Raw genomic sequence first — 17596 nt, 5'->3', positions numbered from 1 at the left:
ACTGCAGGGGAAAAGTAGTATTACATGGCAGCCATTCACATGTTTGGCCATCCATGTATTAAATGGGCAGCTAGAATCCGCCAAAATGGGAGCTGGTCTTACAGAGTGGCTCTCCGACCTGGCTCATAGAGAGGGTCCCGAGTGGGTGACTCCCCTCTATGTCGACTACATACCCTAATGGATCATATAGAGAGGGTTGTCTTTGTGAGACAACACTTTTAATTTATCATTATCATGCATGGAACTGGACCAGGGTGTGTTTCTGACCCTGTTCTTAATTAATGTTTCTCCAGGACCTTTGCTTCTTTGGTGGGATCACAAAGTATACCCTATAGCCTTCTCAACAGCCCTATCCTCCATAGTTGTGGGCATAAAAGAAAAATGTTGGCCAAGTGAGAGAGTGCCAAATTACAGTTAATTGTAATTTAGAGTCTTGTTCCAGATTTTCACACATAATTTTTTTTGGGAATGGGCATGTGAAGTTTATTAAGATCATATCATTCTCATTTGCTATTGGGTACATCAGAACAGTTTTTAAGGTGACTGAAGCTGACTATAAGTAATGCTCTGTTCACTGGTGATACTTTAGTAGAAAATGATTTCGAGATTGCTACCACTTGATGTCAGAAAACAAACTGGTTCTATGCCTATAAAAGATGAGGAGGAACGTGTCACCCATTGCCATGTGTTGCTATCTATAAGACCAAATAAAGAACAAAAGCGTATTATTTATTTGCTCAGGTGACAACTAGATTTTTATTTTTTTTAAAACCTTTTAAATACTCATGTGAAATTCCAGGTAGTTGCAATATATACTTCTTGAGGTTGTCACCAGAACCTGCTAATACCATGTTTAGATAGTGAGGGCACCTTGCAAGGTCCAAACCATTCTTTGTATGTGTCCATGTGTCTACATAAACTCCAAATACTAACAGACTTTTATATTTTTCTTTTTCTTGTCTTTCAAGTACTCTTGCTTTGATTACGTCTGTGCAGTGGTAGATTCCATTAGATTTTGTTTTTCTAGTCTCTGTGGCCAGCAGACAGTATGTATGTTTCTCATACACGTGCTTGCTTGCTTGCTTGCCATTGCTTCACTGCTTTCTACTTGTTGTTTTTTGTTTTTATACATTTTCATTTTATTCATTTTAGATATTTCTTTTTGCTTTCTTTTACGTTACTGTGGTCACCGTGCATTTATCACAGGTTACTGTGGATACTCTGATGAGAGACAAGATGCCCAAAAAGGGTGGAAGATGGTGGTTCTCTTGGCGTGGAAGGAACAATAATCTAAAAGTGGTAAGCAACTGTCACCAGGTTTCTTTATTTTCTATTTGCCCATGTATTACATGATTATATCTTAACTTACCTCACTGCATGGGCCAAAAATGACCAGCCAATTCCATATAGTTCGTGACTCGTGACTCAGAAATTCAAAGGGTTCCCTCATTCAGGTCTATTAGGGCCTGGCATTTTTGCTGGCATTTTTGCTGGGGGTCACAGCAGCAGGGCAGTCTTTCGTTGTCGTGGGACTTTTTAAAAAAAAGTAATTGTACACACCGGGCACCACCTATAAAGGGAAAGTACCACTTTGGCCTAAATAGTAAGCTGTTCGGTATCCTTAAAAAAATGGTCCAGACGCCAGGAAATGTTGTACATGGAGAGTCCCAAGAGAAAGATCCTAAGCTAAAGATGCTGTGGTGATTAAGATTGTAAGAGTCCCAAGAAATACTCCAGGATAGCTGAGCTGTGTTGTACAGTAAAATGGTGGTGGTCCCAGGAGATAGATCTGAGGCCATCATAGCTGGGTGGGATACACAGGGCTATAAGAACTCATCATGCTTATATATTGGATCATTATACAAGAAAAATATGAAAAAATGTAACAAATTTATTTTCTATGAAGTGTATTTCTCTGCCAGGTTTGTACCTTCTCAGTAAAGTTAATTTTAGTTGGGATCAAGCCTACAGATTTTTTTAAAAATCTTGGATCTTGGTAAAATCTTGGACATTCTAGATTAATCAAAGTAAGAAATGTCCCTTAACTACGCTTTCTTATACCTTAGACTAACTGGCTTTACATCTTATTTTTATTAGGAGTCAAAGACAGAACAAGGCTTAAGTGGACAAGAACCTTACCCTGGTGAACCAAATGATGTACATGGCATTGAACAGAGGTAGCTAATTACATCTGCCTAACAGACTGGAAAAAAATAATCTTTGACCTGAAAATATGGGTCTGATCTGAGTTTTTCTGTTAAAGCTCCAAATCCCCTGCTCCCCTTCATTGATTTTAATCGGCGCCATGAAATACTTAATTGTAATACTTAACTTCCCCTCTGGTGGTGCTGCAGGGCAGTTGATAACTTGCTGTCCGATTCCCATGCAGACTACACCTGATTGCAGGGGGTCCCAGCAGCAGGAATCCCTGTGATCCACTTATTTTCAGAGGGTTTTCCAACAAAAATGGATTGACCAATGTTGACAGTCTCAACCTTTTTTCTTTTTTTTTTAAACAATTGAGGGATGCTTTGACCACTCTTTGACATAAACTATTGACTCAAATAGACTTCATGTACTTACTCAGAAGTTAGTTCTAAAAAGTTCTATGTATACTGTTTACTATTTGCCAACATTGCCCAGTCAACCAATGGCTATGGCATTGAATTTTTTTTTATATTGTTAGAATTTGTGCTCTGGGGTTTTCTGAATTTCACATATTATTAATAAATCTGTTATATAATATAATTAATCTACAGCTTAAAGCGGCAGATAGAGGGGGAGACCCTGAGCTCGGAGATATATAGCTTTCTATAATTTGGGTAAATATTTATGTTTCTTGTAATAAGCTGTAAAAAAAGCCTATGAGTCCTTTTCCCCCTGACCACACATAGCGGTTGACCTCTTTTCATACAGGGAGAACTGTCAGACACTGTGTGGCTGGTGGGTAATAGGAATCACATGATTTCTCTAGGAGTCCAGGTGGCATTTAAATGTCTTTTTACATGAAAAGACTTATAATCGTGGTGTTAAGATGGGGCTCCCTTTATACACCCACCAGTGAACCCTGGCAACAGTTTTAAAGAGTCCCCATGACTGTTTAGTGGTATAACCAGTTACATTATAGAGTCTACCAATGCATTGTAGAGTCTACCAATGCATTGTAGAGTCTACCAATGCATTGTAGAGTCTACCAATGCATTGTAGAGTCTACCAATGCATTGTAGAGTCTACCAATGCATTGTAGAGTCTACCAATGCATTGTAGAGTCTACCAATGCATTGTAGAGTCTACCAATGCATTGTAGAGTCTACCAATGCATTGTAGAGTCTACCAATGCATTGTAGAGTCTACCAATGCATTGTAGAGTCTACCAATGCATTGTAGAGTCTACCAATGCATTGTAGAGTCTACCAATGCATTGTAGAGTCTACCAATGCATTGTAGAGTCTACCAATGCATTGTAGAGTCTACCAATGCATTGTAGAGTCTACCAATGCATTAATGAAAAAGTCCCCTAATGGGACTGAAAAAAAATATGAATGTAAAAATAATTATATTTAAAAATAAAACTCAAATGTTAAGAAAACATATAAGGTATGAGCGGATCACGAGGTGGCAAAAATAAAAACATTCCTTAAGGCCAAAATTGGCTTTGTCATTGAAGTGATATTTTTACTGCAATAAATAGATTATTTTTTTTTTTTTTTGCTGTAGCTGCTTTTTTTTTAAGCCTGGCAGGATCTACTGACTGTAAAGCTATGTAATCTGATTACCATACAGACAGGGTTATTTTTACTCCATATGATTCATAACTTATCACATCCGAGTGCTAGGTATTATAGGAAACCTTATTCTCAATGGAAAGAGTCTGGAATGAAAGTACGGCTAGCTCATTGACAGTTTAACATGCAGGTTTTCGGTATCCTCCCCGGAGACGTCTCTCTCAATAGACAATCAATTAATGCACTCACCGAGTCAGAGCAAATGTATTTTTTGAACCATCAGCCAAATGCATTTTCCGGTTCATCACGTCATCTTCATGTGTTTGTTCCAGACTAAAGGATGAATCGTCGTCCAGCGACGAGGACCCCAGAGTAGCCAAGCAGAATATAGGCTCCCTGCAATCGAACCAAAGCCACCTTTCATCATCTGGTGTTACATATAAGAAGACACTGAGGCTGACCTCTGACCAACTTGTGAGTGTCAGATACATGTCTATTCCCAGCAGAACATTAGCATGTAATTGAGAAAAAATAATAGTACAGTATAAGGTATTATTGCAGACAGTGTACCGTAAATAGTCATCATGTTTCTGGGCATTCTCACCGATCAGGTCTACCATAATATGTTTAACGTTGGGCTGGTAAAGGAACGTTATCTACTCTATATATTTATAGTCCAACATTTGACTTGATGACCTCTTAATGGGATTAGCTGACACGATGTGTCATTTTTATACAGCTCTATTTTGTCAGTCAAAATGGCAAAAACCCAATGGGTTTCGCGGGTGCTGATGGTTGCCATCATGTGACAGATCAGCGCTTCTGGTATTATCACTGTTCCTATAACGGAGCAGAACAACACAACCCAGATGTGAACACAGCCTAAGAAGCAATGACGCCGCCAATAAAACACTCCAGGAAAAAGATATACAGTGTATTATGCCTAGCACAGGACCTGGGGGACAGTACATGAACCAGGGATTTAAAGAACTTGGAAGAGGGAATTCCTGTGTCTTGCACTGCCCCAGTCAGGATTTGCGCTAGCCACAACACTGTGAATGAGCTTTACTCAGAGTGTTCCTTTAAAAAACAAGCTTTCAGTTTTACTCTACGTGGTGGGAGAAAAGAGCGGGGACTATAAATTTTTATAAAGCCTGGGTGACTCTGTGACACAATGATAGATCCATAGCTGCTTAAAATGGCTGCTGTAACTTTGCTATCTTCTGGACCCAGCTACAAAAGTAAGAAGTCCGGAACATAACTGGCTGACCTAGAAAACACAGAGTACAGCGATATAACAAGAAGAGTTCTCAGAACAGCTATTTTTAATTTTGAGCACAGACATGTTCTGAATAAAAACGTAGGTTGCATAACTAGCGATTCCATGAAATTAACATCTTATCAAAAACGCCCTCTAAAAATATAAGTGGGAAAAATCTGGTAGCAAAATTATAACTCCATGTGGCTTCCTGTCCACCCATCAGTAGACAAGGGTCGTGGCTGCCCCTGCACAGGCAGCCTGTATTCTGCAACTGGGCAACTTCTCTTGTTTCCTGAGAAAAGGTTGCAAAAGAAAATACTTAATTTAATTGATCCATACTTCTAATATAAACTGGCATTGGCTCTACTATAAATAATAATGATATATGCTTTGGAACAGATTGCCATATCCAGTCAGAAATGCTCACAGCTGTGTTATAAACCGCAACAACGTAGAAGAGAAATGGAGCCATTATTCCAGACGCAATAGATACTTGTTAGCAGAGGAAGACTAGGCTCAAACTTTGCGAGTAGTGTGCAGGTTCTAAATATAATTGGGCTGATGTCAGATGGGAGTGCATTAGGGATATCCATTAGATATATCATTCTACAATTGGTATGTCTAGTGAACGAGGCCGCAGCCAGTAATGAGTCACAATCAAATAAAATATATCCTCGGAGTAAAGAGATTTACAAGAAATATTTGATGTGAGAGGCAAAAAAAATAATGAATGGGTTTGGAAGAATGAAGGACTTATGAAGGGTTAGACTTCAGGCACTGGTTATTAACATAACAAATACCCTACAAACCTCCACTTTACAGCTTGTTTTCACATATTTTTGGTACGTGTGAATCAGGCCTAAAGATCATACAAACGTGTTAAACGTCCATTTGACGGCCTTTGAAACAGCGGCCGTTCCACGAACCTATGTAATTCAAAGTGGCCGTTCACACAGCCGTTGTTTCAACGGACCGTGTGAAGGGTCCGTGCGAAAATAGGACATGTCCTATCTTATCACGCATCCCTCCACAGATTCTCAACTATGGTGGATGCGTGACATCGCGTCCCGCAGCACTGAGCACAGATGCACATCGGACGTGAAAAAATTCAGTTTTTCACGTCCGAGATGCGAAGCGCTCGTGTGAATCAGGCCTCTTAAGTATTGCTTTTTGTATAAAAAAAAAAATGGCCACCCTATCTGTGTATGTAGGAATCTGTTATTTTAAAGGGGTTGTTCACCATTAATCGTTCCCCCAACAAGGACAGAAGTTAACCCACTGCCCAGATATATTAAAGATCTTATGGACACCCTCTATAAAGCGTCACAATGCCTCCCAGCTTCCTATTGGGACATTCGGCTCAAAATTAACATTTCACTTTTGAGGAACTACCTTATGGGCCGATTCCCCTCCACATCTTGCCCCAGATGTACTGAACCTGATGCATATATGTTACATAGTATACTGTGGTTATTCTATTTACAATCTGCTATACCAAGGTCCCAACCTCCAAACCAGACAAGTCCTCATGTGTTCGTTGCCTCTCGATTAATATACTGGACGTCTCCCAACCACTCTTTGGGGAAATCTCCAGGGGCTTCCTTCTGCAATTCATGACGGTATATTGATCGTCTTTGATTCTTGTAACTAGCACCATACTAATTGTACTTTATACGTACATCTATGTTTAGCCATGTTCTTATAGTTATGTATAAAGATAGAGTCCCCTATTCTCCCTTCTACCATTCCGCCTTCTCCTCCCCCTTGACTGTTGCGTTTTATTGAAAATGTTAATACATATAAAAAAAAAATGAAACAAAGAAAACTATAAATGATCTCTGTCCAACCACCTAAAAATTATCTGGCCCAATTAAATGCCTGGCCCTTGTTATATATAAACCTGCGTTGATGGGTTCGTGGAATGTGTTCTATACTCCACCACTGACTAATTTTTTTTTTTTTTTTTTTAGAAAAGTCTGAAACTGAAAAATGGTCAAAATGACATTGTGTTCAGCGTTACCACTCAATACCAGGGAACGTGTCGCTGTGAGGGCACCATTTACTTGTGGAACTGGGATGATAAAATCATCATTTCTGATATTGATGGAACAATTACCAGGTGAGTCCTTTGTGAGGTGCAGTTACTTGCGGGGACGCATTTCGAGCAGAATCTCCTTCCATTACCGTCCTTTAATTGCCATTTCAGAAAGTGTGTTGTGCCAGCTTCTATTCATTTCTAGAATTGATGGAAACTTTATTTTTTTTTTTTTACAATACCTTGTCTGCAGCGCCTAAACACAAATATATTAATGGTCTATAGCCAAAACTTTGAAGAAACTTGATCAGTGTAAGGTCTCCACAGTGGAGATGAGGTCATTCTCTATCAGAGGAAGAAAATACATTTAGTCTTCAGTTAATAGGATTTCTTACTGTAAAGCCTGTGATACGTTGAAATACACCACCACTGTAAGTGTAAACTGTAATAATGACAGATCTTTTATGGGCAAAGGGGCAATTGCCCCTGGGCCTCTATCACACTAAACCCATTATGGTCTAAATGAATTCCATTGTATCGGCTGTGGTGCTATTTAGGAATTGTAAAGTATTGTTATTTGGACAATACAGAACAATGTTATTTTTATGCTATATAGCGCTGTTATATGTGCACTGTATGGCACTATTGTTTTGGCAATGTTAAGTACTTCTGTTTGGCACTGTGTCATGGCATTATTATGGCACTGCTGTTGGGGCTGTGTTATGGTTGTATAACTTTCCATTTAGCTCCTTCCAAAAGAAAAAAAAAAGGCAAAGGACCCAGACCGGTTTTGACCAGGGACTTACACAGACCTTTATCCTGCCCTGAATATAATATTTATATGCATCTATATACAATGGTTGAGCATTAATAAAAAAATTCCCTTTTTAAATTTGGATTTTCCATATGGCCCACAATTTTATGGATTAAGTAAGAGGCGTAAAGCTTTAAAGGGCATAACTCTGGTATATATTTTATATATTCCTGATTTTTTTTTTTTTTTGTTTTTTTTTTGCTTTTTTTGGACAGTCATTCATCCAGTGATTCTGGAGTTGGATCATTTGTCTGGTCCTCCAGATGCCAGTCTGACACAATCTCTCTATTTCCATCCACTGTTGATCAGAATTGGAATAGGAAAATAACCTGAAATAACTAATTGGTGGCACCTAATTCTTTTAGGATCTTCTTACTTTTGTCAATAAATGATACACTATATGGCCAAAAGTATGTGGACACCCCTCCCAGTTATTGGATTGTAAACAGGTGCATAAAATCTAGCACACAGCCGTGTTATCGCCACAGACCAGTACACCCCTTATTTCCAGTGAAGGGTAATTTAGGAGCAGACAAGCACATTTTAAAAAGTGTATGCTTCCAACTTTGTGGCAACAGTTTGGGGTTCGGTGCTTTCCTGTTCCAACATGTTTGTGACCCTGTGCCCAAATCAAGCCCAATAAAGACATGGGGTGAGAAGATTGGTATGGATGAACTCTGCTGCACAGAGCCCTGATCTTAACCCAATCCAACACGTTCGGGATGAAATGGGACGCCAATTGCGAGCCACACCTTCTGCTCCAACATCAGTGTTTGACCTCACAATTGCTATTTTTGCTGAATGAGCAGCACAAATTCCCACAAACACACTCTAAAATCTTGTGGAAAGCCTTCCCAGAAAAGTGCAATTTATTATAGCTGCAAAGGGGGACACAACTACATAGTAATGCACCTGGCTTTGGAATGGGATGTCCAACAAGCTCATATAGATGTGGTGGTCAGGTGTTTGGCCACATATTGTTTCTCAGTTAACAATCTGTAATTTTAAATGACATTTAGGTTGTTAATCCTTAGTATAAATAATTGGAAAACAAATAATTATATTTTACAAGCAGGGGCTCTCCATTCTGTTGCATCTAATATGTCCGTTGAATCCTCCTGATGTAGAAGGTGCCAGCTTAACAATTCTTTTGCAGAGTCCACATGGGGTGCTATATATGCTAGTTTGGTCATCGTAATCTCTACTGTCATTTAGCTGTTTGAATGTATCATATGGAGAAAACACAACACATCTCAAATGGAAAACCACAGACCGCCCATTGAGATATCATAGCACATGGTGCCTAATGGCAATCTTTACCCAGTGACGTGTAGGTTTTTATTAAATGAATGTACTTTTACAATGTACCTAAAAGAAAAAGTTCTGTGGAATCCCTACAAGCCTGTTTTGGTCTCCAAAAAATCGGTAATGTATGTCTTTCTCCTTTCAGATCAGATACATTAGGTCATATTTTACCAACACTAGGAAAAGACTGGACTCACCAGGGTATCGCAAAGCTCTATCACAAAGTCAGCCAGTGAGTACTCCCAAATTATGCCAACGTAGTTGTTCTGTCTGTCCTTCGGTTGTAAGATCCTGAATTTACAACATGATTTGTATATGTGTGTATATATATATATATATATATATATATATATATATATATATTACTGTGTGTGTATATATATATAATATATGTGTATATGTATGTATATATAATATAATGTGACATCCATTAGAGTCTTGTGGTCTGATATCAAACTTTATGAGCTTGCCCACTCCAGCAGTAGACTGGCATCCCCATTGGGAATGCATCTCTTCTCTAATGCCCTAACCTATTCCGGATTCCCACCACACTCTTCAGCCATAAGTGGTTCCCTGGAGTTTCTTCTTTCATGTTAGAACATATTTGATGTGGTCAAGGAAACACTTTAGACACTTCTACACCGTTTATAGTCTTGTGGGTATCTCTCATTGTATTTTAAATTGACCAAATCTGAAATCTTAAAGAGGCTCTGTCACCAGATTTTGCAACCCCTATCTGCTATTGCAGCAGATAGGCGCTGCAATGTAGATTACAGTAACGTTTTTATTTTTAAAAAACGAGCATTTTCGGCCAAGTTATGACCATTTTTGTAGTTATGCAAATGAGGCTTGCAAAAGTCCAAGTGGGTGTGTTTAAAAGTAAAAGTCCAACTGGGCGTGTATTATATGCGTACATCGGGGCGTTTTTAATACTTTCACTAGCTGGGCGCTCTGATGAGAAGTAACATCCTCTTCTCTTCAGAACGCCCAGCTTCTGGCAGTGCAGATCTGTGACGTCACTCACAGGTCCTGCATCGTGACGGCCACATCGGCACCAGAGGCTACAGTTGATTCTGCAGCATCATCAGCGTTTGCAGGTAAGATCGACTTACCTGCAAACGCTGATGCTGCTGCAGAATCAACTGTAGCCTCTGGTGCCGATGTGGCCGACACGATGCAGGACCTGTGAGTGACGTCACAGATCTGCACTGCCAGAAGCTGGGCGTTCTGAAGAGAAGTGGATGATACTTCTCATCAGAGCGCCCAGCTAGTGAAAGTATTAAAAACGCCCCGAAGTACGCACATAATACATGCCCACTTGGACTTTTACTTTTAAACACACCCACTTGGACTTTTGCAAGCCTCATTTGCATAACTACAAAAATGGTCATAACTTGGCCAAAAATGCTCGTTTTTTAAAAATAAAAACGTTACTGTAATCTACATTGCAGCGCCTATCTGCTGCAATAGCAGATAGGGGTTGCAAAATCTGGTGACAGAGCCTCTTTAAATGACCTATGCACAAGACAGACACTGCATGTGTAAAACACCGTTATGGAGGTTGTCCATTTAGGACAAACCCTGTCCATATAACTTATTAAAGCGTTTTGATATAATAGAAGGGGAGCTCCCGCTCAAGACTTTCCTCTATGAGCTAGAACAGGGAGAAGCTCTGTAAGATCAGCTCTGGCGGGCGCATCCCGTCCATGCGTCACTTGTTATGATGAGGCACCCCCTTTAAGGTTTAGCTTTGCGGCTTCTTATTGTTTTTCCCATGTTTTGCAGAAACGGTTATAAATTCCTCTATTGCTCCGCACGGGCTATCGGAATGGCAGACATGACCCGAGGATATCTGCACTGGGTTAATGAACGTGGCACAGTGTTACCTCAAGGACCTGTCCTCTTGAGCCCTAGCAGTTTGTTCTCGGCACTGCACAGGTTCGGGCGCCAGCTGTTACATTTTTAATGACTAACAAAAAAATTACTGTCTTTTATTTTCCATATTGAACTGATTTATTTTCTTCAAAGTTTAGCAAAATTAAGTAGCTGGAACATAAGGGATCGTGCACATGGAGTATTACGGCTCCATAGGACTTCCAAATTATACGGAGCTGTAATACGACTCATAGAAGTGTGTGAGGCCCTACTTGACCTGCCTAGGTAGAGTCGTGTGTTAACCTTAAACCATACTATCCCCCACCCCCATTTAGTAACGACACATGACACCGAGGTTGGATGTGAAATGGCCACAGCAGCCGTTTATTAATTTCACAGTTTTATAAAAACAATTTAAATCCGAAACATTCGGATAACTAGTTAGGAATCCACCAGAGAATTCCTCCTAATAATTCACATGACCCAACATGGGTCAGAATCATAAATAACAATTAAACGTTAACATTAACCCGAGCAGAGGAAGTCCTTGAAGCCCCTTCAGATGTTCCTTTCAAGAACACACCGAATTAGCCATCTGCAAACCACTAATTACCTCCAGCCGTAAACCAGCTCGGAAGCACCGTTCACCTCTGCAGATGGCTCCAACCACTAGAAGTCCACTTCAAGGGGATAACACCCGATGAAGCCCTCAAGTGATATACCGACCACTAGAAGTCCACTTCAAAGGGATAACACCCGATGAAGCCTTCAAGTGACATACCTTCTACCAGAAGACCACTTCAAAGGGATAACACCCGATGAAGTCTTCAACCATGTACCTTTTTTGGGGGACGCATACCCCCGATGCGACCCCCCCACCATTTTGTACTGACTGGCCTCAAGGACTCCCCCCGCCACCGCGAAACAGGCCTTGACCACCTTAAGCCTGTGAGTTCCTCCACACCACCACCGCCCTTTCTATGCCTTCTGCTATAGCCAAGCTCCAAATATCAATGCCAACCTCGGTCAGATGAACCCCGTCACTCCTCCAGAAATTCCCCAATCCTGACTCCAAATCCCTATGCCTCACGCAAATGCCCCCGTTCTTTGCCACAAAACGGGACACCGCCCGGTTAACTTTTATCCGAGCCTTATTGACTCTCTCCACCGATCTAGCTAACCGCCAATGCTTCCTTGGGACTATGTCCGACCACACTACCACCAACTTGGGATAAGATACCCACAAACACAACAAATCATGTTTGATATCCCGCACCAACTCACGAAAAGGGCGGACTCCTAAGTCATTCCCACCCACGTGCAACACTAAAACCTCCGGAACCCTATCAAGCCGCACATATGTCTGGAATTCCGCCAACACCCTGTTCCACGACATACCTCTAAACCCCAGCCAATGCACAACCGCATCCTGTCGCGGAATGCGCAACTGGCGACCATCCGGGCGGACGTCCGCCCTCAAAGCCCCCCAGTGCACGTACGAATGACCCATCAACCACACCAGACAAGGAGGCGAATCTGAAACGGAAAACACAGTTAGGCACCACCATATAACATTTGCAAGCATAAACAACAAAATTACAACATATGGGGGCGGACATAGGACTTAAACCTTTTAGACTCCCAACGACCAATACGCCTCACCCCCTCATCATCCAACCCCCAGCGCCCTGCTTCCGTTGCTGCGCCAATCCGGAAGGAATGAGATGAATATGAGCCTGCCGCAACCCCAACCGCCGTCAAACATTTTTTAAAAACAGCTCCAAACTGAAACCTGGACAAGAACGACCCGTCCACATGACGTAACAAAGGCAAATCTGGAGACCCCCTGTTTTTTGTAAACCCCCGCATGCACTCTACTGGGCACATGACCGACCCCGGGAGAGCGAACAAAACTATCAGTTTTCCCTTCCCTAATTGGTCAGTTTTTGATCTACGCAACCATACCTCCAACCGATCTGCAAAAAGGCTCACCTCCCCAGATCTCAGCCCCCCTGCCTGTTTAGTACTTGGCGACACCAACTCACCTACTCTAAATGCTCCGAAGAACGCCAACGAGAAAGCCAACCGAAACAAATCCATTTCATCTGAAGAACGACATACCGATGCCAATGAACCGCCCAACAAGCCCAGCAAAGCAAACGACACCGGCCTTCTACTATCCGCCTCCACCCTACCTCTGCGCAACCCCTTCAAAGCCTGCGATACCAGAAATTCCTTCGATACATCCCGCAAGCCCCGCAACTTAAGCCCAAACGCCACCGCGGATATAAACCGGTTCACCTTCGCTACTGAAAACCCCCCCTCCCAGGCATCCCCTAACCAATACAAAAGTGCCACCAACCTGTCTCTATCCGTATTGACATCACCCAACTCTCTTACCCACTCCTCCCACTGCCTCCAACAAGCAGCATAAGCCCTCCACGTCGTGCGCGCCAAAGACCTTTGTAACAGCTGCTCTACGGGACCGATACCAGATCCCATAGATGATCCGGACACGCCAAACCGAGACGTTCCGCTCCCGGGGCCAATTGCCGAAACCGGTCCCACTGCGAGCGAGAAAGAGCATCAGCAACACAATTCCGTACACCCGGGACATGCACCGCCACCACCCACGCGTTCAGCGACAAACACACCAACACTAAATGTCGCAACAATTGAACTACCGGAGGAGAGGACGCCGTGATGTTATTAATGGCAAGCACCACCCCCATGTTGTCGCAGTAAAAACGGACCTTCTTATCCCTGAGCCTGTCCCCCCAAATGGTAGCCGCCACCACGATGGGAAACAGCTCGAGCAGGGCCAGATTCCGCGTCAATCCACTGGACACCCAGCTAGCCGGCCATTGACCTGCGCACCACGGACCTCCCCCGTAAGCTCCAAAGCCACCCGCCCCAGCCGCATCCGTGAAAATATTCAGATCACTCGTATCCTGCGCTGGGGCCATCCATAGCGAGCGACCATTGTACTGGCCCAAGAAGTCATCCCAAACCTGAAGATCAGCTCGGTGCTCCTCCTTGAGCCTCACAAAATGATGCGGCACCCGCACTCCCGCCGTTGCCGCCGCCAACCTTCTACCAAACACCCTCCCCATCGGCATAATCCGGCAGGCGAAATTCAACTTCCCCAGCAGCGACTGAAGCTCCCTCAGCGACATTTTCTTCCTTCTACAAGCCCGTCGCACCTCCAGCCTCAAAGCACCCAACTTATCCGCCGGGAGCCGACACTCCATTGCCACCGAGTCAATTTCGATTCCCAAGAAAGAAATCGTCGCTACCGGGCCCTCCGTTTTTTCCGGCGCCAAAGGGATCCCAAAATCCCTCGCCACCTTCTGCAGGGCATGAAGCAAGTTACCGCAAACCGGCGAACCCCCCGGGCCAACGCACAAAAAATCATCTAAGTAATGGATCAACGAATCGACCCCGGATACTCCCCTCGTTACCCACTCCACGAAGCTACTAAACGCCTCGAAGTATGCACAAGAAAGAGAACACCCCATCGGAAGGCACCGATCCACGTAAAAGGCCCCATTCCAAAAACAACCCAACAGCCGTTGGCTTTCTGGATGGACCGGCAACAACCTGAACGCCGCCTCGATGTCGGTTTTTGCTAGCAGCGCCCCCGGACCCGCAGCCCGCACTAACCCCACCGCCTTATCGAATGAGGTATAAACTACGGAACACAACTCGTGATCAATCCCGTCATTTACCGACGAACCTTTGGGATACGATAAATGTTGAATCAAACGAAACTTTCCGGGCTCGCGTTTTGGGACAATACCCAAAGGGGACACAACTAAATCTTTCACCGGCGACTCCACAAATGGCCCCGACATGCGCCCCAACGAAACTTCTTTTAACAACTTTTCCGACACGACTTCCCCATGCAAGTAAGCCGATTTTAAATTTCTCCGCGTAACCGGAACCTCATAAGGAGGCGGAGGAATAACAAAACCAACACTAAACCCTTCATAAAGCAACTTAGCTGCCGCCCTATCCGGATACTCATTTAGATAAGGGGCCATCCTTTCCACCCTCACCGGCGACACCCCCTTGACCAGCCCCGTGCTGGTTCCCGGACCTCTTTTTCCGCAGACATTTTGCCGCCCCGTGTGATGCACCATTACACTCGGAGCACACGTGCTTGAACTTGCACGTGGCCCCAAACTTGCACTGGCCTTCATTGAATTGCCAGCAAAACCCCGCCTTTCCCCCGCCGCTTGGTCCACTCTGACTAGTCTGGCCTCCCTGGCCACCGCTCCCGGGAAAGGGCTGCCTAACCGGAGCCGTAACCCGTAACCAGAGAGCAATATCCTTCTGGTCCCACCGAATCGCCGGCCGAACCGCCTTCCGCTGACGGAATTGCTCATCATATCGCAGCCACGCCTGACCCCCATACGCCCTATGAGCCTCCCCAATAGCATCAAAATAACAAAATAACGCCGAACAATTTTCCGGCGCCTTTTCCCCTATCACACTAGCCAATATGGCGAACGCCTGCGACCAATTAACGAACGTCTGCGGGATAAGCCTATACCGCCGCCGTTCCTCCTCGTCCTTTTTACTCTCATCCCGCTTGCTCTTATCCAAATTGAATTTAGCCAGCGGCAAGAGAGAAAAAATTTCAACATATTCATCTTTCCAGATCCGATCACGCACCTCCTGCTTTAAATGCGCCCCCAACGAACCCTCAAAACAAACATACACCTCCCCCCGAGCACGATCGTCCATGCGCACTCGATCGCCGTCCTTCTGTGCCTCAGTCTGCACCGACACCGCGACCGCCTCTCTAACCGCCACCACAGGACGCGCCTGCAACGATCCCACTTCCCTGGGGCCTTCCCAAACTACCGCAGGGGACACTTCCGTTACTACCGGCGCCGCGGCCCTATCCAGGCGCCCCACCAGCTCCCGTAAGCAACCCACTAACTCTGCCAAACCCGCTCCGTCGCGTCCGCCCGCGCCACTACCGGCCCCCGATGCTATGCTAGCAGCCCCCCCGCCGACACCCGACATAAAAATCGCTGGATAAGACAATAATGGAGTTATACACTCACCGGGCTGCACAGGCGCTGTGTTCCCGTCAGCCGGACCATCCTGACCTCGACGATAGACGTCCAGTTCACCTTCCTCCAGTTCTTCTCTCGCCGACGACTGTCCCTCCCAACGACCTCTTCGGAAAGGGGATGAGGACGCGCTGACCGATGGGCCGGCAACCTGCCGCCCGACCGCCGGGACCCAGACTTCCGACCGGACCTGTTGCCTCGACGTCGCTGCAGATCTAGTCGTCCGTCTAGACGATCCTGACGAAGCCTGCCCCCTGGCCGGAACATCACCATGCGGGGCGGCCGTACCTTGCTCTCGACATCTTCCATCTGATGGGGGAGGGGTGACAGGGAGCCCAGCCTGCGACTCCCTGCTTACCGCCGGACCCCGTCGCGGCCTGGGATTCCTGCCAGGACGCAGGGCCTGGGAAGGGGCGGTCCTCCCAGCTGCCTGGCCTGCAGCGTCCGGGATCGGGCTCCCTCTGCGACGCCGTGTCCGCGGGACTACCTCCGGACTCAGGCGCTCTGGAGGTCGGGACCGCCGAGAGGGACGGGTCGACACAGCCTGCATCGCCGTCACCCCTGCCACCGCTCTCTGCCTGCCCAGCGCAGGAGCGGTTGTTGCCGACTCCCCCCCCGCCGCCATAGCCATGCTCGTAGGGGGGCCGGGGGAGGGGAGCCTGTCCCTTACAACAGACCCCGAACGCCGTGCCCGACGTGGCGAAACGGCGTCCGGGATCCGCGTTAATGCAGCCACGGTCTCCTCCAGCCATCCGGGACCGTGGTGCACAGCAGCGGCGCGCAGCCGCTCTAAAATCAGGGCCTCTGCCATTACTAAAACACCGGGCAGCGGGGAGCTTTGCTTAATGTGTGTTACTCCTCCCGCTGCTTCCGGCTCAATGCCGAGAAACAGCGGGAAGCGCAGTAACGGCCCCCCCGCCCCCCTTAACTCCTCCCCGTCCCTCCTTCAGCTCCTTCAACTTTCCCTGACCTCGTAACATTAACCCTTTCCCTACCAGGACGGTCATGTCGGCTTCCCTTAAGCCTGCAGCTGCGTCCAGCCTCTTCTTTACTTCTGGTCTGCCTCTGAGTTTATACTTATGCTCGGATATATCTCCTTGGTGCACCAGATATGGTTTCATCTTTCCTTTTCTTTTTTTATTACAGGGAAGTAATAGAAAAGAAGCCAGAGAAATTCAAGATTGAGTGCTTAACAGATATTAAAAATCTTTTTCACCCAAACACGGAGCCCTTCTATGCTGCTTTTGGGAATCGGCCTACAGTAAGTGCAGCACATTTAGAAAAAAATAAAAAATAAAATACTTCTTGTCATTGTGGGACAGAAAAAAGTAAATTAACGTTTAATACAAAAAAAATAAAAAATAAACAAATCAACATTATTATTTAAAGAAACAAAACCGTTTTTATTAAGTAAAAGTCCTAAAGCATGAAAAAAATTTACCCATTAGGTTTCCTTATTTTTTGTTACAATCCATTCAATAAGGTTAACATGTAATT

The 17596-nt window shown here is 44.7% G+C and overlaps 1 protein-coding gene across 4 annotated transcripts in view; it reads left to right on the top strand.

Moving 5' to 3' along the window:
- Positions 1–17596, top strand: part of LPIN1 (lipin 1) — a 121215-nt gene that overhangs the window by 88201 nt on the left and 15418 nt on the right. For 3 of the 4 annotated variants that reach the window (XM_075861094.1, XM_075861096.1, XM_075861097.1), the window contains exons 12-19: positions 969–1046; positions 1207–1299; positions 2098–2177; positions 4058–4199; positions 6957–7105; positions 9286–9372; positions 10926–11078; positions 17246–17360. In XM_075861094.1, the coding sequence (XP_075717209.1) occupies positions 969–1046; positions 1207–1299; positions 2098–2177; positions 4058–4199; positions 6957–7105; positions 9286–9372; positions 10926–11078; positions 17246–17360 (897 nt within the window). The remainder of the gene's footprint in view (positions 1–968; positions 1047–1206; positions 1300–2097; positions 2178–4057; positions 4200–6956; positions 7106–9285; positions 9373–10925; positions 11079–17245; positions 17361–17596) is intronic. The other variant, XM_075861095.1, reaches the window with a different exon arrangement.

The sequence above is a fragment of the Rhinoderma darwinii genome, chromosome 4 (genome assembly GCF_050947455.1).
Source record: "Rhinoderma darwinii isolate aRhiDar2 chromosome 4, aRhiDar2.hap1, whole genome shotgun sequence".
Lineage (NCBI taxonomy): Eukaryota > Metazoa > Chordata > Amphibia > Anura > Rhinodermatidae > Rhinoderma > Rhinoderma darwinii.
The sequence above is the reverse complement of the archived record's forward strand: the minus strand, read 5'-3'. Positions and strand labels throughout refer to the sequence as shown.